General features: G+C 37.7%; 1 protein-coding gene across 1 annotated transcript in view; it reads right to left on the bottom strand.

The window, feature by feature from the left end:
• Positions 1-9097, bottom strand: part of sh3bp2 (SH3-domain binding protein 2) — a 28391-nt gene extending 19294 nt beyond the window's left edge. The window contains exon 1 of the mRNA XM_022216787.2: positions 8718-9097. Coding sequence (XP_022072479.2) covers positions 8718-8821 — 104 coding nt within the window. The 5' untranslated portion in view covers positions 8822-9097. The remainder of the gene's footprint in view (positions 1-8717) is intronic.
• Positions 9098-22086: the final 12989 nt, after the last annotated feature.

The following is a 22086-nucleotide window of genomic DNA, read 5'->3' as shown; positions in this document are numbered from 1 at the left end:
ACTAAAGCTGTAGTTTATCAGTGTTTACTTCCATATTTAGAGTTCCAGTGCTACAGGATGAAATGGACTCATTAAATATTAGGAGTGAGAACCTCTGCAGTCAGAGATTATGTGAGGCATGAAGGCTTAAAACTGAACTACAGCAGCTTGGGAAGGGGAGAATTATTGCATTAACAGTACTTTGTCCTCATGATAACGTTTAAAAAGCAGTGATTAAATCATAAAATCTGTTCATCACAGCGTCCAGCGATCGTTCAGCTCAGGAACGTCCACCAGTGTGGAAGTGAAAACTATCAAATCACAGGTGAAAATGGACATTTCCTCATTCGGATTTTGTCTGTTTGTGATATGATATAATTATTCCAACATATAATAGAAAATATTCTAATAATTATTTTAATGACTAATTATTAATTAATATAAACATTTTAAAATAATTCTTCATATTATTATCATATATAATATTATACATTATTATATAATTATTCTGAATATAAATATGTTTAACACATGCATTTATTTATTATGTATTTTTTCTGGACTATTGTAAAAGAATCAAAAGCCTAATTCGCATACAAGGCATAATTTACATTATTTATCAACAAGTCCTCCAATTCATACGACCGCATCGGTCGTTTTCACCGTGCACCGGAATACGACCTATGCGGTCGTATGAACGTTTGCGCCCCTACGGGGAAAACGAACGCATTACGGGATTTAATTCGCAAAACGGCTTTTCCGTCGCAAAACGGCTTTTTTCTCACTTTCCCAACACGTTTTTAGGGTTATGGTTAAGGTTAGGGTTAGAGATAGGGACAGGGATAGTGTTAGATAAAAGTTTGTTCATGATGACGTTTCACCTGCGACTCCAGAGTGTCGATATTTACTCAACCGCTAGAGGTCGCATAGTCAAAACGTAACACTGGGTCGTAATACTGGCATGTACAGACGACCTATGTGGTCGTTTTTTGTTTGAGGACAGGCTCTTATTTATTTATTTATTGCTGATTAAAATACAGTTTTAAAATGTGTAATTTAACAGTTAAATGTTGCAAAAGAACAAATTGCTATTAGGAAATATCCAGATATTTAATGTTGAATTTCCAGTTTTTGGAATGTTTTATTTCAGGTTAACGCTTAAATTTAGATTTTTTTTCCTGTCACTTTCCAAGATATTTTCTGTAATTTAAAATAAACAGGGATAATATAAAATGTCAAAAGATTTTTTTTAATTAATTTTTAATTAATAGACAAAATCTTTCTATCACATGACTATGCATATCAAAAATAACGATATTTCAATATTTTGTGGTCACAGGTTCATCAATATTTGTAAAAAAAAAAAAAAAGGACATTTTCTACAGCTTTGGCCTTTTTTTCTTTGACACTCAAATATGTAAATTAACATTTTTTTCTGTAATTTTATTTGATAACATCTGTAGTTTACCAAAACAGGAAAATTTATAAAATAATGTTAAAAATATAGATTTTTATGTGTTACTTTTTAATGCTTAACGTACATTATTTCACTTTTACATCCCAGCAAATATCTGGAACATAATGATATTTTTAGATTATTTAAAGCGTAATTATTTTTTAATTTGTGAAATACAGAATTATTATTTGTAAAAAAATGCAGAAATGTGATGTGGATATTATTTACAGTTAAATAATAAACAGTTAATTTAAAAAAATTCTGTGAATTTACCAGTTATTTTTGTAGTTTACTAAAACAGCTAAAATCAGCAAAATAACAGTAATTTGTTTTTTTAAAAAAGCACAGTTAAAAGCTAAAAACATTCAGTTTTTACAGGTTATAGTGCATAAATGACCTTCACAGCAACCATCAGGTCCGGTGTTTAATTTCCAAAATAATCTATCACCATTTACAGAATCAGAACTCTACAGATCCACCTTTAAAACCGTGTGATGTGGCTGAAAGCTCTGGAAAAAAAAGTCTGTAAGTGGCAGCATAAGATCTTCAGACTGTCAGAGGGGATTTCTACAGCGTTCCTCTGTTGGGAGTTTTTGGCTTTTTTTAATGCAGTGGTTCTCAAACTAGGGGTCGGGACACCTTGGAAGAGTCACTAGACACTGATTGAATGATTCAAACATTCTGAAAACTTGACATACACACGTGGACAAAATTGTTGGTACCCCTCAGTTAAAGAAGGAAAAACCCACAATTCTCACTGAAATCACTTGAAACTCACAAAAGTAACAATAAATAAAAATTTATTGAAAATTAAATAATCAAAATCAGCCATTACTTTTGAATTGTTGATTAACATAATTATTTAAAAAAAAACTAATGAAATAGGGCTGGACAAAAATGATGGTACCCATAACTTAATATTTTGTTGCACAACCTTTTGAGGCAATCACTGCAATTAAACGATTTCTGTATTCGTCAATGAGCGTTCTGCAGCTGTCAACAGGTATTTTGGCCCACTCCTCATGAGCAAACAGCTCCAGTTGTCTCAGGTTTGATGGGTGTCTTCTCCAAATGGCATGTTTCAGCTCCTTCCACATATGTTCAATGGGATTCAGATCTGGGCTCATAGAAGGCCACTTTAGAATAGTCCAACGCTTTTCTCTCAGCCATTCTTGGGTGTTTTTGGCTGTGTGTTTTGGATGGTTGTCCTGTTGGAAGACCCATGACCTGCGACTGAGACCAAGCTTTCTGACACTAGGCAGCACATTTCTCTCCAGAATGCCTTGATAGTCTTCAGATTTCATCGTACCTTGCACACTTTCAAGACACCCTGTGCCAGATGCAGCAAAGCAGCCCCAAAACATTACTGAGCCTCCTCCATGTTTCACCGTAGGGACAGTGTTCTTTTCTTCGTATGCTTGGTTTTTGAGTCTATGAACATAGAGTTGATGTGCCTTACCAAAAAGCTCCAGTTTGGTCTCATCTGTCCAAAGGACATTCTCCCAGAAGCTTTGTGGCTTGTCAACATGCATTTTTGCAAATTCCAGTCTGGCTTTTTTATGAGTTTTTTTCAGCAGTGGTGTCCTCCTTGGTCGTCTCCCATGAAGTCCACTTTGGCTCAAACAACGACGAATGGTGCGATCTGACACTGATGTACCTTGGCCTTGGAGTTCACCTTTAATTTCTTTGGAGGTTGCTCTGGGCTCTTTGGATACAATTCCAACGATCCGTCTCTTCAATTTGTCATCAATTTTCCTCTTGCGGCCACGTCCAGGGAGGTTGGCTACTGTCCCGTGGGTCTTGAACTTCTGAATAATATGAGCCACTGTTGTCACAGGAACTTCAAGCTGTTTAGAGATGGTCTTATAGCCTTTACCTTTAAGATGTTTGTCTATCATTTTTTTTCGGATGTCCTGGGACAATTCTCTCCTTCGCTTTCTGTTGTCCATGTTCAGTGTGGTACACACCTTTTCACCAAACAGCAGGGTGACTACTTGTCTCCCTTTAAATAGGCAGACTGACTGATTATGAGTTTGGAAACACCTGTGATGTCAATTAAATGACACACCTGAGTTAATCATGTCACTCTGGTCAAATAGTTTTCAATCTTTTATAGAGGTACCATCATTTTTGTCCAGGCCTGTTTCATTAGTTTGTTTTTTTAAATAATTATGTTAATCAACAATTCAAAAGTAATGGCTGTTTTTGATTATTTAATTTTCAATAAATTTTTATTTATTGTTACTTTTGTGAGTTTCAAGTGATTTCAGTGAGAATTGTGGGTTTTTCCTTCTTTAACTGAGGGGTACCAACAATTTTGTCCACGTGTGTACTTCCTTCTGGCTGAGGTATTGTACTAGTAGTCAATATTAAATGACTATAAATTGTTTCTGTGTGTGTAGGATGTTGGGTTTTTAGTGTTTTTGGAGGTTGTCGGTTTAAAAACTTAGGTTCTTATCTGTGCACAACTTCCACGCCGTCGAGCACATCTGCGACAGACTTCCACAGCTGTCAGGTGGCTGCTTCATGAGGCTGTGGCTAACCGAGACCTTTTGCAAACTCTGTGCTCTTGACAAACATCTGATCACGAATCCCCCCTCAAGAAGAGCTTCCAAACGCAGATATAAAGGTCAGAGGTTAACCACCGACCCAGTTGCAGCAGTTGCAGTCCATCGCGTCCAGGAAATAGCCCATATCTCACTTCCTGTTACTCAGGTGCCACTGACTGACCACAACAGTTTCTGCACTGGTTTCCACCGTGATCGTAAGTCGAAGGTGTGAAGACATGAACAGAAAGTAACGGTGAGATGGTTTATCTTAAATCATCGTGTTTCCACACAAGTCCAGATGAGAAGAAAGGAAAACCATCAGAGAACGCTGAAACAATGACGATGAAACTTCCACCTTCAGTTTACCAACAACTGATTTGAACTTACTCCTGAAAAGACATGAAGAATTTTGAATTCATATGCTAGAAACAAGTTGATTTAGAAGGATTTAGGAGAATACAGGTGCTATTTTATTTTGGTTGGGTATATACAAAGTCTGCACTGTTACCTACTGCTTCCAGCAAATAGCCACAGCCTCATAATCTGACACCAACAGTGGCAAAACCTCTCACATTCTCCCCTTCTCCTGAACTTCCACATGAGTTGGATTTCCTCTTTTTATTATATGTAGGATAAAACTTATCAAATCCTCTGCAGGTCGATGCTTGTCGACTCTGATGATCTCTGCCATACCTTGTGTTCAGCGCTAAATAGAGCATACCATCATGCTAACATGCTAAATTCAAAGCCAAATCATGGTTTCTCCATGTTAGCAAGGGTCCGCATTCGTCTGCAAATTGCAAATATCCACGTAAAGACGGGAAAGTTTGAAGTCGGGAGTTTGCTTTAGAGTTATTATAAAGAATCCTGAATAGAAATCTATGTTAGAATTCTGCTATAAAACAACCAGCCAATCACTAATTGCACAAACGTAAGCTTGGTGTTGAAATTGTGCACATGTAGCGTGGTAAACCTTATTTTGGCAGTTTTTTAGGTATGTTTTCCATCAGATTTCATTGGAGATTCTATACACACAGGTTTTTCTCTACCATAGCTGTTAAAAATATAGTTGTGGCTCTTTCTCTGTTCATTTGGATAGGGACCGGGGCTTGTTAGCATAAAACAGCTGCCCAAGATGGCTGCCGAGAGCCAAGACTTCTCTATACTCCTGGTTGCATTATGTATATTAAAAAAAAAACATGCAAAGGTTTTGAGTTCGTCTGCCAACACAGATTTGGAAAACATGAATTGATCTTAGCAATATCTGCATAAAATTAACACCATTTTGAGCATGGTTAGCATTTAGCGCAAAGCAATGCTGTAGCTAAGTATAGTGAGGTGTTAGCTTAGTTGTAGTCTCTGTTTATATTTTTTAAGTAATACCGTACTGTCTCGACTCGTATAATAGATCTATTAGATATTGAGATCACATTTCTACCCTGAATTCTTCTAATACAGAATATGCACCTAGTTTATTCACAATGTTTGTTTTCGAAATGCACTTTCTTCATAACTTTCAGCCGCTGAGCATGAATTCTAAACCATAAATCTGATTCAAAAAGTGCTAAAAAAAAACTTTCATACACAGATAATGCAAGCTTCACACTTTCTACAGTGACTTTTGTCTTTTGTTTGTGCAACTAGTCCAATAATTTGCTCTTCGTGCCTCCTAATGAAAGAAAATCTTTAGATTCACTGTTCAAAGAGGGATCGTAAAGTATTATTGGTTTCAGTGGCTGCTAAATCTTTAATACACATGAGATAAAGGGAAGATTCCTTCTTGTTGCAGCTGCTACGGGTTAAATTACATCAGTCTGTGGTGGTGACTCAGATAGTTGTCAGATTAAGATATGGAGCCACAGTCTGGTCACATCCGAAGACTTCAGTAATCAGAAAACTACATGCAATTCTGGACTCTGCGTGACTTCCTGACGCTTGTGGTTTCATCTAAATGGAGCAGAAATGACCGACTGTGAAGGTTTCTATGGTTCCCTACGAACAACGATCAGCGCAAAAGCAGAACAGAAAGAGAAAGCCAAATGTAACTTCACACCTGCGGCTCAGGCCTCATTGAAAGCTGAAATAGTAGAAGCAGGTCCTCTTCCTCTACCTGCGGCTTCACCTTCGCATCATCGCTTCCTGCGTCCAAATATGGCAGCGCAGCTCGACAGGAAGTGCACTTCCATAACGGCTGCAGGAAGGATTCCTCTGAGACTAATTCACACAGAAACACCGAACCAGCCTCCAGAGAGTGAAAACCGTACAGCAGCCGTGTTTCTTATCTGGAAACGCAATCTCAGAGATAAGGGAAATGCTCAGTGATTCAGAGAGAGGTAAAGGAAGGTAGCAGGAAGACAGAGCGTCGAGATTTAGCCCTCCCCCCCAGTAAAGGGGTCGAAAATGAGAACACGTTTCCTGTAAATGTCTTCTGTTCTGTTGGGTTTCTGACAGCAACCCTGCAGAGGAGCTAAAGCGGAAAGCTGACATGGCCATCATAGAGGTTCATCACCGCTGAAAAATAAAGCAGATTTTGTCTCTGAAGATAAAAAAACACCAGAAAAATAGACCTGATTTGTGATGACAATAAACTGACCAAAAACCAACAAAAACCAAACCTTTGGGAAAGTATTGCTTCCCTGTTTGCTGCATATGGAAACCCAACAAAACCTCACAATGATGTCATATATAGTGTCAAATTTAACACCCTAAAAGGTATTTTGTATACAGTATATTATTAAACTTAACTTTAAATATGAGGTATGCTTATTTCTAATTCTACATTCAGCTAAACATGCGATGAAGCTTCCTCTTGGTAGCTACCTTCATGTGCAAAATTTTCAGCAGGAATTTTTCTTTTAGTTGCTAGAATGTTCTTCTTAAAGATGGCTGGACTACAGAAATTCTTAAAAATCACACTAAAGTTCCTAAAAAGCTTTCGAAGTGTTGCATTGAATGCTGTCATCATACAACATCGTGGAACATTGTGGGAAGGTTTTCTGTAACGTGTGAACCACAACAACAACAACAACCCCAGAACATTGCAGGCAGAAAGTTCCACAGTGTTTGTGAATGCATCAGATTACTGGAACATTTTCCAAGTTCTGTCCTTGAAAGCATCAAAAAAGAACGTTCTACCTTCGTATAACATAATCTGTGTCCCTGAGAACATCTCCAAGCATCCTGTGAGGGTTACGTCCTGTAGGAAGATTATTTTAAAAGATAAATATCCCAATAAATTTCTTTAAACATTAGGTTAAAGCTATAAAACTTTAATCGAACTCATACTGTGATATTAGCCAACATTTTGCTATCACTAACTGCTCAATTTTAAAAATTCAAACCAGTTTCTTTCAACTTTTTTTGACTTAATGACAAAAGCAACAACAAAACCTGACTGTAGTTATTGCATTTTTCATGTTCTGTTTGCTCACATTTACCCTCTAAACTGCTTTAATGGTCGCCCTACTGCAACTGTGCAAGATTCAAAGAAGTATTATTACAATAAGGAGCAAAAATCTGAAAAAGTACAACAGAACTTAGTTTTTCTTATTTCCACTTCACTGAATTATCTCACAAACTCCTCAGCTTTAGTGTGTGGCTCTTTGGAAGAAATAAATCATGACAGTAACTTGGAAACTAGTGGAAAACCAAAGCAGACAATGACATTTCTACACTGATGCACCACTAATCTACTAATAGCAGTAATTTAACAATGAATTACTCACAGGATACACTTATATTTTTGATACTTGAGGTAAACTTAGCTGCTGATTCTTGTTTTGTTGTCATTAGTTCTTCCAGCAGCAGCTCCATCCAACTCATCTGTCCTCAAAGCTTCAGAGGTTAAACTCTGCATTCAAGTTGTGAAAGATCCTCAGTTACATTTTACACATCCAAAAATAGGACATGACCCAAAGCACAACCTACTCTTATGTGTTTCTGCAATGCTGTTACATCATTTTCAGCCTCTATGCCCAGGACTCATTGAATTTACAGTAACAACAACTCCGTTTACATCCTTTATGACGCTCTCTCACACCTATTTTTAGTGTTTGTTGCCAGTACTTGGTAAATTCAACACCAAACTCGAATCTAGAAGCGAAGAACTTCTTGGGAAAGAGATCAGACTAAAAGAAAACTTGATCTTTTTTTCTTCAACAATGCATCACGTAGTTAGATTGAGTAGGCGTTAGTTTATGTCGTAGGTGTTGCTCTTCCCCCAGCTCAAAATATACTAACTTCTATTTTCAGCAAAGTTTCACACCTGGCAAAGTGTGACAAAATGTTACCATTCAAACCTGTCGCTTCTAACTCTCAGACTTTCAAAAAGGCTCTTCTGAACACTGTGGGTTGCCTATAAACTGTTCTGGGTAAAGGCATCAGAAAAAGGTTTTTCACCTAGAAAAATCCCTCCGTTGCTTTATCAAGCTCTTGTAATGGGGAAGAAACTTTACCAAATGAAACACTAACCAATGCAGATGATGCAAATCTCCTCCTCAGAAGTTTTGCAAAGAACACGACACCCAAGAAAGTAAAAATAACCACCGAATGCCACCAGATCAACCAACCGATGAGATTTTCCTTCACTCCATCAAACAAGTCTGATAACTTGTCATCAAATCAAGATTTTTAAGGACTTTTTGTGGTAATTTATCCACAAAGAAGCAGCGAGTACAAAGAGAAAACAAAAGGATGGAATCGGTAACACAAGCTAGTGCGGGCTCAGAACTTACATGACATCCCGTTGATCCCGAATACACATCCTGGCGCTTGGCTTGGAGCTTCGTGCGAACGACTTCTTCTTCCTCAGCGACGGAGCGGACATGTCAGCAGACATGACGGCGGCAGCACGGTGCAGTTTACCACCATAATTTTCAACCACGTGGAAGGACGGAGGGCAGTCGGACGAACTCAAATTAGACAATTGGATTCAGATTTAAGATTAGAGGAAGGGTTAGTTTTGGAAGTGAAGCACCAGAGTGCAGATAGATAAAAGGAAAAAGTAGGTAGAGATGTATAAAATGGTCATAAATCAAAAAATAAGGCAAAGACGTGGCCAGACGGGAGATAAGAGCGATCAGTTGTGTCGATTAGTAAGTCTGCTGGTGGTCTGAAGCTCTGGTACTCCACCAGGCGCTTCCTGAAGGGGGCTCCTCCTCCAGCCCCGGCTTCTGATTGGTCGACCGGTAGCGGCGTGTTCCTTCCTGCTTCCTCAGAGACGGTACGCAATTGGCCGCCGGATGCAGCCTACACACACACCACTGCACACTAACCTCACACACTCGGACACGGCGGAGCTGAAAACGAAGCCGGGGGACTTTCCATCTCATAGGAGGGGAACAATGCAGAGGTCAAGAACATGCAAACACACAACCTGAAATAAAGCTGTTCCCGTCTGAGGCTGCAGGTGAACTTTCATGCTACTGTCTGGCCATTTAAATGCAAGAACCTTCAACTTTTGTGTTCCTCAGAAGACGTCGATGAGCCCACTCATCCGAAACAACAAGACTTACAAGCTCTAACAATTATTTCAAGGGAAATGTTTAAATCTAATGTTCAAAGATCGTTTTCATTTCCAGCCATGTGTCTATAAAGATAATATGATGTTTTAGGAGCACAGGTTATGTTCCAAGAAGACAAAGGAGGAATGTTGTCAAACCAACATTAAAAAAATATTTTCCAGATGTTATCAATGATCAAAGTCTTAGATGATTTTTATAAAAGCTTTCCTTGGTGGAACATTCCGCCTGCACTGTTCTGAGGATGTTTTGGAGGATGTTGAGGGATCATAGAATCTTTTAAACATTCCCATAATGTGGAAGAACAAGAGGAGCAACATGTCTGTGTAGCTCCTCAGTCATCCAGGTCGTGGTATCGTAGGCACTTCAGTAGAAACCAACTGGACTTCTCCTGTAGGTTCTTGAAGACGTTTCACTGCCATCCAAGAGGCTTTGAACTGAAGACGAACTTCGGATGAAGGTGAAACATCTTCAAGAACCGACGAGAAGTACAGTTGGTTTTTACAGAAGCTCCTACAATTATCAAAGGAGTAACGTTCTCAAACCGACATTCAAAAAATGTTTTCCAGATGTTATCGAGGTCTCAGATGACAGAATGTTTTTGTACAGAACGTTTTCTAACTATCGCATAATGTGACACACTAAAGGTAGAACATACTGCCTTTTGATTGAGGGAACGTATTCTAGAACGTTCTTCTCCAAAACATTTTGACAATGATAACAAAGGAAAGACGTTTCCAATGCAACATTAAAAAACATTTTTAAGAGGTTATGGAGGTCTCAGATGACAGAACGTTTCTTAAAAAAACGTTTCAGGATTGTGATATAGCAGCAAAAGTGGAACATTCTGGCTGCAATGTTATGAAAATGTTTTGGGGATTTTGTTGATGGACTCTATAAAACGTTCTCACAATGTTCCACAGGGCTCCATGATAAGAAAAAAAGAACCTTTTAAGCTCAAGCGCAAGTTTTGAGTATGAGTATGAAGGTCCAACAATGTATTCAAACGTTTTTAGAACAACTTCAGCTGTCTGACCTTTAAGAAGAACATTCTGGGACCTAAAAGAAACCTTCCCATTGAAAATGTTAGCAGAACTTTCTCTGAGATCACCTTTCAGGGAACGTCCCAACAACATCACCTACAAGTTCTAATAATTCTTTACAGAAAATGTTTTAGACGAAATGTTCAAAGAACGTTTTAAGAATATTTTTAGTAGCTGTAATGTTCCTATGAAGTTATTATAAAGTTCTATCATCAACATTCAGAGAATGTTGTCAGGAAGACTGGTTATCTTCCGCAATGACGAAGTAGGAACGTTCTCAAACCAAAATTCAAGAAATGTTTTCCAGATGTTGTCAAGGCCTCAGAGGATTTTTAAGGAGTTCCTGCAATGCGATATATTAACAAAGATGGAACATTCTGGTAGGAATGTTCTGAGGAGGTTTCAAGGATTTTCTTCATGAAACACATTGTAGAATCTAGTAAATGTTAAGCGTCTGCTGAGAATCTTCTGGTAGGATTTGATTATGTCTTTTCAAAAATGAACAAGTTGGACCTCAGGAGCAGCTCCCTCTTGAGGTGGTTCTGGGTCACTTTCTGTCTTTTTTTTTTGCTACTTATACGTATTGTTTTCCCGAAATTTTAATAATTTTCCTGTGTTTCTGCTTATCCTGTTGCATCCTGAGCTTTTTCCTCATTCCTTTCTCTTTATAGGGTCATTCACACCTTATTTAAAGTCTGACAGTAAATCCAGAAGTACTAAAATGCGATTGGTGTTAATTGTGGTTGATTATAGGTTCCTTTCAAGGCAACATTAAAGCATCTCCAAAAGAGAAACATCTGGATTTGTTGGGTTTCTCTCTATAACATTCTAAAGTCTTGGCATAACTATCTGAAGTGTCTTGGTGCTATAAAATTTAACTGAACTGCATTTCTCTGTGGTACTCTCTTTGACAGGTCGCTATTTTCAATTAAGACACCACAAGTCTCACAGCAGAGCAGCTCAAAGTCTAATTTTGGTTTCCAGACCTCTGACCACTGTCAGCAGCTCAGACTGTGAGGTGTTAGAATTTAAAGCCACTAAAGAGCAGGTTTCTCACTGGTAACTGCACTGTCAGGTTTTAAAGTTCAGCAGAGAGTAAATCAGATAAAGTACACTAGAAAAATCAAGCAGAAAATGTAGCTTTATAGAGATACTTTCAGCTTTGCTATCTTCAGGTACATACGTCAGTCATTTATAAACAACTATGCGAGGACAAAACATCAAAGTGTGACCGTTTTTGTCATAGTTATTAAGAGAGAAACCATTCTCAGTGATTAGAAATAGACGTTCAAATACTTAAATGATAGAAGGTGTGTCCAATTTACCACAATGTAGATGAAAAGATATTTAGTTTTATCCTGTCAGTGGTGACAATCATGGAAGTTTGGAAGCTAAGGTTAACCCTCCCATTGTCCTCAGTAACAGACATAAAAAAATATTGTTTCCTTGTCTGGAAAAAATCCAAAAATTCAGCAAAAAAATTCCCCAAATTTAAAAAAAAATAAATTGTAAAACCTTCAGCAAGAAAATTCAAATAATTCCTTAAAAGTTTCCCTTGAAAACTTTATTTAAAAAAAATCCCCCAAATTTGGCAAGACAATTCTTGTAAATATTTTTTAAAAATGAGTAAAAAAATCTTCCAAAAAATTGTACAAATATTTAAAGTGATTACATATATATCAGTAAAATTTCTAATATTTTCTTTAAGAACATTCACATAAAAATCAACCAAAATCCAGTGAAATTCGCTGGATTTTCGTAGATTTTTATGTGAATGTTCTTAAGAAACATTTTTAACATTTATTTTTTACCCACCAAAAATGTTCAGAGATTTCCCAAAAATGTTGAAAATGCGGACAACAAAAGTTTCACTGTAAATAAATATTTTTTTCCCCACATTTTAGAACTTTAAAACGGGTCAATTTTGACCTGCAGGATGACAAGTTTTAACTAGCCAACCAGCTGTGTCTTGTTTGGCCTTTTGCTTTGGAAACTTGAGGTCACTTTTGGACTTCCACTTTAGTCAAACCTGCCATATTTCTCATTAATGTGGCTTTTGTGACCATCAGGTTGACATGACATTGAGCTTCCTCCATTTGGTGTCTTTTAGAGCTATAAAAGGTACCAACTTGCACTCCACAGGAACCACCTGATGCAAACTATTTTCAATTTTAAGAAGCGGAACCCAGAGTGGCTTCAGTTTGGTTTTAAATGAGAATTCCAGTTTGGTCCGACTTCACGTATTTCATATTAATGTGAACATTGTGGTTCTGTGGGTTGAACTCTGCGCCTTCGTTGGGAAACAAGTTGCACAAAACAGCGAGTTCATGCTAATGGTGCCATTAGCATGAACTACAAGCAAATTTCTGAAAAGGCCGATGTTTTTTAAGTTCCATTGAAATTAAATGCAAAATCTTTCCAACAGTGGAATTGTTTCGTGACTGTGAGGAATACCCAATGTTTTAATGACTGGTGCCCAACAAACAAAAAGACTCCAGGGTAAACAAGACAATCAAAAATGGCGTCACAGTTGGAAAAAGGCAACCTGGGGTACGTTATCGCCATTGGACTGGACATTAGGGCAAACTGCTAACTGACTACTGTGATGAGTTATTTCATGCATGTCAGTTTGGCTACATCTATTGGACTATGGATAGCTTCCAGTTGAGTTTTCTTCATACTGGGGAGGTAGCAGCACACCAGATAACAGTTTAATGGTTGCAAAAGTGGGATGACAAGATAAGACCATGTAGTTTTACTCATCTGGTCTTGGCTTAGTCTTCCACTTGATTTTTGGGAGGTGAATCATCTTCTCTAACTCATGAATGTTTATTGAAACTTCCTCAGTCGTAGCTCCACAGCTGGAATTACTCTCATTTATGGACACATGTAGATTTTCCCAGTGTTGAGCTCAGAAGCACCACCAGCTTCCAGAAGAAGGTTGTTTTCCAAGTCTTGTCTTCCTGATATATTAGCTTGTCTTCTTTAGACTCCAGTAAGTTTCGGTTAAACAGCTGACCACAAACTGAAATGAGCCACTTTGGTCTTCAAGTTAAGTCCATGAGATTCTAGAGAAGTCAGCCTCATGCGTGTCAATAAACCGGCAAACGCATAAAATATGATGAATATGCAGGTGAAGCAAAAAGTCTGGATGGAGATACAGTTACCAAAATGGCTGCAAATGACTAAGTTCTATGTTTACAGTCATTAAAACACAATTTTTTGTGAAGCCCCAATACAACTTCTCATTTCCACGAATCCACACAAAGGAAGTCCCTCATGCAAAGTTTTCACACCAAATGACGGGCAGCAACAGAAAAATGCAAAGATTTCTTTCAAATCTTGCAACAGACTGACTATTTTTACTCAGTGTTAAGTGATTATGTTTGCTTTTGTGATTCTGACCAGGAAAACCCCTGGTTAGAATGAAAAAAGCCTAAATTCTCCATTAAAACCATATCAAAGCCACTTTGGGTTCCACTTCTTCAAATGGAAATTGGTGTGCATCCAGTGGCTACTAGAGTTGGTACCTTTTGCCTTTTAAAGACACCAAATAGAGGAAGCTTAATATCCTATCAGTCTTGGTGCTTGATTATTAGCCAGTTCCTTTAATCAAAGCAAAATGAGGATCGACATTGTCCAGTCGACAGTTCAGGAATTAGTCCGACTTCATCATCTATTGCAAAAAAAAAATAATAATAAATCCGAAATCGACACTTATACTACTGACATGTTGATTTAGATAAGTATTAAGCGAGACATTTTCAGGATTTCAGCAAACTGCCATCTTTTTTAAAAATCAAAAGTGGCAAAGAAATCACTGGTTAGATTACGTTTAGAGGAAACAATGTTGGTGTTAATTTTGAATGAATGAATAAAAATGAATTCCCACCTTTATGAAATACATCTGAAGCATTCAAGAGTCAAAGTTTCAAACCAGATACCCATTTAGGATCAGGTTTATGATTAACAAAAGCACTTCTTTGATTACGGTTAGAGAAAGAGCTTGGGTTGGATGACTGGTGGTAGAAGAATTCAGATCCTCTACTTATGAAAGTATTAACAGCAAACTGTGGAAATACTCCTTAGCATGTAAAAGTCCTGAATTTGAATCCGTAAGTACAAACATATCAGTACAATCAGCAAATTGTACCAAAAGTTAAAGTATTCTGCAAAAAATAAAAAAGCTTCCTCTCAGTGTTTTGATGTGATATATGATGGATCAATATTCTATGTGCATGCTGTATTTAACTGCTGTAGATGTTTAAGGTTGAGCTAATTTTCACTATTGTATATACTGTTGCATAGTTTAGTCTACAAGAACGTATCATGTTCAACTTTCTTTGAGCTGGGAAAACAGCACTACAGAGAGATTTTCCAGATGTTATCAAGAGAAAAAACTGACATTTTTGCATTTTACGGATAATCCAAGAGTTTTAAAAAATATTTATTTAATTCTAATCCTATGAGATTGTTCAAAACTCATACAGACACACTTCATCTTTGAGTTTATCAGAAAAATTCAACTTCAGAAACACTATATTTTGAGGTATATTAACTTCCAAATGTAGTTTTTCACTGAACAGGAAGGGTAGGAACAATCTGAAAAGTAACCAAAGTCTTCAGAAAATTGTAATGCAGTGAAAACCACAAGTACCTCTGAGGTGTAGTGGAGGACCTGGAATTATACCAGTACTTGAATAAATCTACTTAGTTACTCTCCGTCATTGGGCGTAACTGCGTCACACATTAAATTTGCATCTGTTAAACGTTTCCATCTTTCCAAAACAGGTTCTTGACAACCTTTAGAAAATAACTGACTTACTGTTTTTCAAACCAAAGGAAGAAACGTATTCCGTGACCAGAAAGGTCACAACTTTGCAAAGGACACACAAATAAAATATTTGAGTAAGTGTGAAAACTGCTGTTGCAAACCCATCAAGTGGAAAAACTGACTTTAGAATATTTTTGCAGGACTTCAATGACGCAAAAGGACTTAAGTGTTGAGTGTGTTCCTGTAATAACAAGTCACCCACACAAGAAAAACTGCAATAATACACAAATAAAGCCAAAATTCACTGAGAATTGAAAGTTCACTTCAAAATGAACCAGACAACGTGATTCCATCTGTACCGCAGGAGATAAAAATGAGATGTGTTTTGTGAAATGTGAATTTCATGATGCAGGCAGCTGGTTCCGGTTACAGTGATGCTTCATCTGACAGCAACACAACTGGAATGAGTCAACGGCAAACTGCTTAGATTCTCAAACTGTTTCTAATTCAGTCGATGACAAACAAACCTCAAGCTGATATCAGTGGGAAGCCGCAGAGAAGGAATTAAAACTGGTTGTGTTGATCATCTGACACCACTCAAACAGCTGTCCACTCCTAATCTGGTTATCCAGTGAAGAGTCATTCAAGAATTGGAGAACTTTTTATGTCTCACCCATCAAATTTAAAATAATCCACATACAAAACACTAGAACATGCAGTTGTTGAGCAAATGTTCTTTGTTCTGAGACCAAATCTAAAAAAAAAAAAAACTAGGAGAAAAGAATGTTTAAAAATGCCAAATAAGTCTGGAGTTCCCCAAAACATTTTCTCTTGTCCCACCCCCTGATGACCAAATTGAACCACAAATAAAACAGTTAAAATGAAACTTAAATCTCCTTTTTTGTTATTTTTCATTGATGTCTCTTGTAATTGTGGGAACATTATTATATCAACATAATATTTTAAATTATAATTATTGTGCATGGAGTGTGTGTCCCACAACAACCCTGTTAGCAGAACTTTATCTGATGGAAGAAGAAGTAAACAGTGATCAGACTAATTCTTTTGACCGTTTTCCATCAGTCAGTTTGTCCTCTTGGTCAGCAGTAACAGCTAGCTAAATATCTAGCTTCTAAAAAGATCACATTAGCATGGATTAGCAACCCTGTTACTGTGATTAGAGTAGGGTTAGCAAACAACAAACAGAACATGGACTAAAAATGCTACCATTGATGTGTAAGAGGAGCCAATCAAGCCTTTGATAGCTTATTACTTATTATTGATAAGATTTATTTTTCAAAGATTATGGAGCCAAAATATCCTCCAATTCTGGAATGACCCTTAGAGTTTCATAACCATCTTAATGAGACTTTTACATTTCTCCAGTGGTGGAAATGGAGAGTAAAATTGATATTGTACAACTATACTCATCTCCAGAGGGACAATAGACAGGAAGTGGATTTCATTTCCCCTCACTGAGTCTCACCTGTTATCTTTCTTTTTCATTCCTCTCTTCTCTCAGCTGCAAGTTTTCTGTCAGGCACTACCAGAAACTTTTTAGAAATGGGAAATGCAACATACCAGCTTCATCAGACATTGTCTCAAAAAGAAATAAGATAGAAGTGCGATACAGTCCCCCCCCCAAAAAAAACAAAAAAAACCCCAACTAAATAGGCTAAAATAAGGCTGGAATAGAACAGTAAAAAGTCATGCTGGCAATGATACTGAAGTTCTAAGCAATTTTGAACATGATAATGAAATGAAATGACATTTTGCATGTTTCATTCTGTCATTGATCACTTTTAGCCTTGATTAGACTACAGTATATTATAGTATGGCCGCATCTCATTTTCCTTCTGCTATAGGGAGAAATAAAGTGCTTTGGCATTTTTCTTCTTCTTTAAACCAATCACAAGCATCTTGGGAGCAGGTAAGTAAAGGATGAAGGATGTGGTGGAACATTTGTAAACAAGAAAGCAAGAAGTGTCATTAAAAAAGCACAAATCGTGAGTAAAAAATGCAGGACTGACTCACTACACTTTGCAATACTTCAGATGATCAGAGTTGGAGGTTACTGCTTGGAGTTTGTTGCCATTTTCCCAAAGTGAAGTCGACTTCAAACTTCAAACTTTATTTATTTGTATAGCACTTTTCATGCAGAGCAACACAAAGTGCTTCACAAGAATTAAAAACAAAGAAGACAATAAAATACAATTAAAAAAAACCAACTCTCCACCCTCCCTGCATATAGACAGCCATTCACATGCACACACCCACAGACTCACACATACACAACATGACATCATCATCATTTCGCGTTTATACCTGCATCCTACCACCACTGAGTCAGTTTACTCTTACGATAATGTTCCTCACAGAAACCCACCACAGTGACACAAATAGCCACACGATATCTGTCATTTACACGAGAACAGCAAGTGATGCACGAGGCCAAGATGCAGGCAGTTGGTCGCAGATCGCTGCATCAGTCAGCTTAGACGTGTGAGGGTGATTTTCTGGAAACGAAACAACTGCTGGCTCTTCACTCATTCTTCTAGAGGACTTTGACAGAGGACTTTCTGGTACTGCTTTGGACTGGTTTATGTCATACCTCTGGAAGGACCAAGTGCATCAGCCTGGGAAGTTCTAAGTCCCAGACACTTCCTGCCCCCCAGGGTCTGTCCTCGGTCCAAGCCTTTTCATTTTAAACATGCTCCCCTTTGGCTGTGTCATCAGCGGCCATGGAACCTCTTTCCATTGCTACGCTGATGACACACAGCTTTATCTCAGGACTGTCGAAACCCATCTGCTCCCCTGTCGTCTTCATCATCATCATCACTGACCACCTGCTTGGAAGAGACAAAGTCCTGGATCAGTCAAAACGTCCTCTAGCTAAACAGCTCCAAAACTGAAGCCATTCTTACCGGCACCCCTCATCAGCTCCAATCATCCTCCATAACAACCATCACCATTTCTGGACAAGACATTCCCCTCTCATGGGCAGTTACCAACATCGGTGTGAGACTGGACCCTCACCTGACAATCAATAACCACATCAAACATCTGAGCAAGTCTTCATTTTTCCACCTCAAAAATATCACCAAACTCCGTCCCACCCTCACCCTTTCTGATGCAGAGAAACTCGTCCACGCCTTTGTCTCCTCCAGGCTTGACCACTGCAATGCATTTCTCATCGGGATCCATAGCAAGAGCCTGCAAAAGCTCCAGTACCTTCAAAACAGCGCTGCTAGGATCCTGATGAGAGTGCAGAAGCAAGACCACATCACTAGTGCATCAATAAGAAGACATGATGAACGTTTTTGAGCGAAGGCCACATCACACCCATCTTCTGCTCACTCTCGCGCTCGTCACCCATCATTGCATTCACAGCATGCCCTGGATTATCTCAAAGAAGTCCTCTGTCACCAATAATCCACTCCAAACTTCAGCACTAATAACTGTTACCTCCTCTGCATCCCCAGAACTAAATTCCAGACCACGGGAGACAAAGCCTTCAACTCAAACGCCTCTCACATCTGGAACTCCTTCACTGACCAACTCTACAGACAGTGCATGTTTTTTTTGTTGTTTTTTTTAAAAAAAAGATCTGAAGACCTTTCTTTTTAACAAAGCTTTAAATTGGATTGAAATTTAGATTTGATATATTTACCAGCTTGTTTTTGTTTTTAACCTTTTACATCTTTAATGGAGCACTTTGAGATTTTGTTAAAAGAAAAGTGCATTACAAATAAAATCTATTATTATTATGATTATTATTAAAGCAAACAAACACAAACATCTTATGGCAGACACTTTTGAAATGAATCTGGTTGAGTTTTCTGACTACAACATAGTGGATGAGTGTACCAGGAGAATCATACGTTCTAAAGTTTTTGCCGTTTGTGGCATTTTCCAACACTTTGAGTCAAATAAAGCACATTCAACCTCCGTGTAACGACATGCAAGCAAAATGTGGCTGCATGCAGTTCAGACTTTGTTGAGATTGATAGTGAAATGTCACTAAGTCCAAACTCATTCTGACATGAAATCGACGTGTTGAGATGAAAGACAGGAAGGAGAGCAGGTTTGGGGGACGCTGTGAGGTTGTGGATTGCTCACATTATGGAAACTTGAGTCTGCTGTGAGGAAAACACCATTTCATTTGCTTGAAATCTCATTTGCTACGACTTCTGCAGCTAGAATTTTTCTGAAATGTACCAGTTTTCTGGGGCATTTTCCAACACAAATTTGCCAACAAAGTCCAACAAAGCAATAGTTTCCCACTGTGGTTAGGTTGCAGACTGTTGTGAAGAAAGTTACACATTCAACCATCCTAATCTTATGTGTGCCTGTTCATTAATGTGACTTCATGCAGTTCTAACTGTGTTGAAACTGATACTAGAATGTCAGTCAGTTTGACCAAGTAAGTTTGCTGTCAGGAGTTCTAAAGAAAAATGAGCTATTTCTGACATGAAACCGAGATGTTCAGATGCTGTCAGATTGAAGATGGAGAGGAGAGCATGTCTCAAAGAAGCTGTAAAGTTGTAAATTCGAGTTGTGACTCTTGAGAAACCATCTAATCACAGCTTTCACAGCATACATAGCACATAAAGAGGTGACCAACAACAGCTGGAGGTGCTAAGTAGTGATTCTGTTGCTCTATCCTCGATATGCATCCATAGAAATTGTCCAGTAAAGTTAAAAAAAAAAAAAGCCAAAAAGTTCCACCATACACTTGTTTTTATCCGACTTTCTCTGGTCTTTTTATAGTTGGATTCACAAACACAAACTGAGCTCTACCCCTTCGACGACAGCATGTTAACGAGAATCGTTAAAAAAGAAGCCCTCCAACAGCAGATCCAGTCAGTGGGCTGCATTATTTTGAAATTTAAATGACAGAAAACACACATCACTGCACTCTGGCTGCACATAAAGCAGAAGTTCAAACGGTGCCGTTCAAACAGTAAAGTTTATGACCTTTAATAGCACAGAGCAGTTAATAAAAAGCATGAAAGATTGTAAAAGTGGTCCACCATCCGGAGTGTTGCTTCAAACAACAGAGCAAACTGAATGCACGTTTTCCAAAATAAAAGTCTGCATTTGTTTAATATTAACATAAGAGCAGCAATAAGCACATTCTGATGTCAATACATATTAAACACTACTAGAAAACTTGCAAAAACATGAAATAATTAACCCAAGGGGCAATGTTAGCAACTGAAACTTGGTTTTCTTAGCCTGCTGAAGTAATGCAGCTGCTCAGTTAGTACCTTAGTACCTTAAATAATGTAATATTCTACACTATAATGTTGGTATGTTTGCAAAGTAGGTGTTCCTTTAGCAGCATGTTAGCAGAATGTGTTTTTTAATGCTACAAATGCTTAAAAAAATGAAAAAAAGCATCATTCATCTTATGTGTTGCTTGTGCTGGTAGCTTATTATGCATTTCTGGAGTAAATACCTGAAAAATGTCAAAGAAGGAAACATATTACATAATTTTTTCTTCTTTTGTCTGCATGTATTCTCATTGTTTAACTCCACAGAAGGAGTGTCAACATTTTATGAGATTAATGCATATTTTATTCTTACAGCCAAATATTATATTATACAAATATATTTATTTTACATATTACATTATATATATGATGCACAGATATTATATTGCACTTCTATTGCTGACTGCTCTACATCTACATCTGCTATTCCTTCCTTTTCTGCACGGACCAGTCGGTGAAAATGCTTGTGTTTCCTAGCTGATAAAATTAGCCGGTGACCGCGGTTATTTCTGTCACCCAAAAAGAAAAAGAGAAGCTGCTCTCGTCTATTTCCGTGAGAAAATAAGAACCCACTGTTGCAAACAAAAGAAAAATTCTTCATAGAGTTGAATGATGTTGTAAAAAACCTGACATTGTAACATTTTGTTTTTCACAGTAGTGTAGAGAAATTTTCAGCAGCTGACTTGCATAGATCTATCTGGAAAGAATTAATATGTCTAGAAAACAAATATATACACTGCTGTTCAAAAGTTTGGGGTCACTTAGAAATGGCATTAGGTTTGAAAGAAAATCATCTGTTTCTCAATGAAGATAACATTAAATGAATCAGAAATCCAGTCTAGACATTGTTAATGTGGTAAATGACTGTTGTAGCTGGAAACAACTTATTTTTAATGGAATATCTCCATAGGGGTACAGAGGAACATTTCCAGCAACCATCACTCCTGTGTTCTAATGCTACATTGTGTTAGCTAATGGTGTTGAAAGGCTCATCGATGATTAGAAAACCCTTGTGCATGTCAGCACATGAATAAAAGTGCGAGTTTTCAACATGAAATTGTCTGGGCGACCCCAAACTGTTGAACAGTAGTGTACATATTTTTTAAAAAGCTCCCCTCCTTCCCACATTAGCTATTTTTTTGTTTTTGCTAGCTAGGCAGCTGTGCACAGAGAAGCCTCTTGTCTCCGCTCAGTTACTGCAGTGTAGAAGCTCAGGTAAATGTGAGACCAAAAATGACTTCAAGGACAGGCTGAATCGATCATGCAATCGTAATTTTGACTGAAATATTTGCCACTATTATCACAGTCAGCTATATATCACAGGGACAGGAGGGTTGATAGGAATAAATGAGCAAACTGAGGTGGGACATTGACTTCAAAAATGCAATTTGGATCTAAATACAAGAATAAAATTTCTCTATGCTTCAAGTCTTGCTGGAGGTTATTTTGACCCTTAACACAAAAATTTGCATTACTGCTGGGTGAAATTG

The sequence above is a fragment of the Acanthochromis polyacanthus genome, chromosome 18, assembly GCF_021347895.1.
Source record: "Acanthochromis polyacanthus isolate Apoly-LR-REF ecotype Palm Island chromosome 18, KAUST_Apoly_ChrSc, whole genome shotgun sequence".
NCBI classification, from domain to species: domain Eukaryota; kingdom Metazoa; phylum Chordata; class Actinopteri; family Pomacentridae; genus Acanthochromis; species Acanthochromis polyacanthus.
This window is presented reverse-complemented; position numbering and strand designations above follow the sequence as displayed.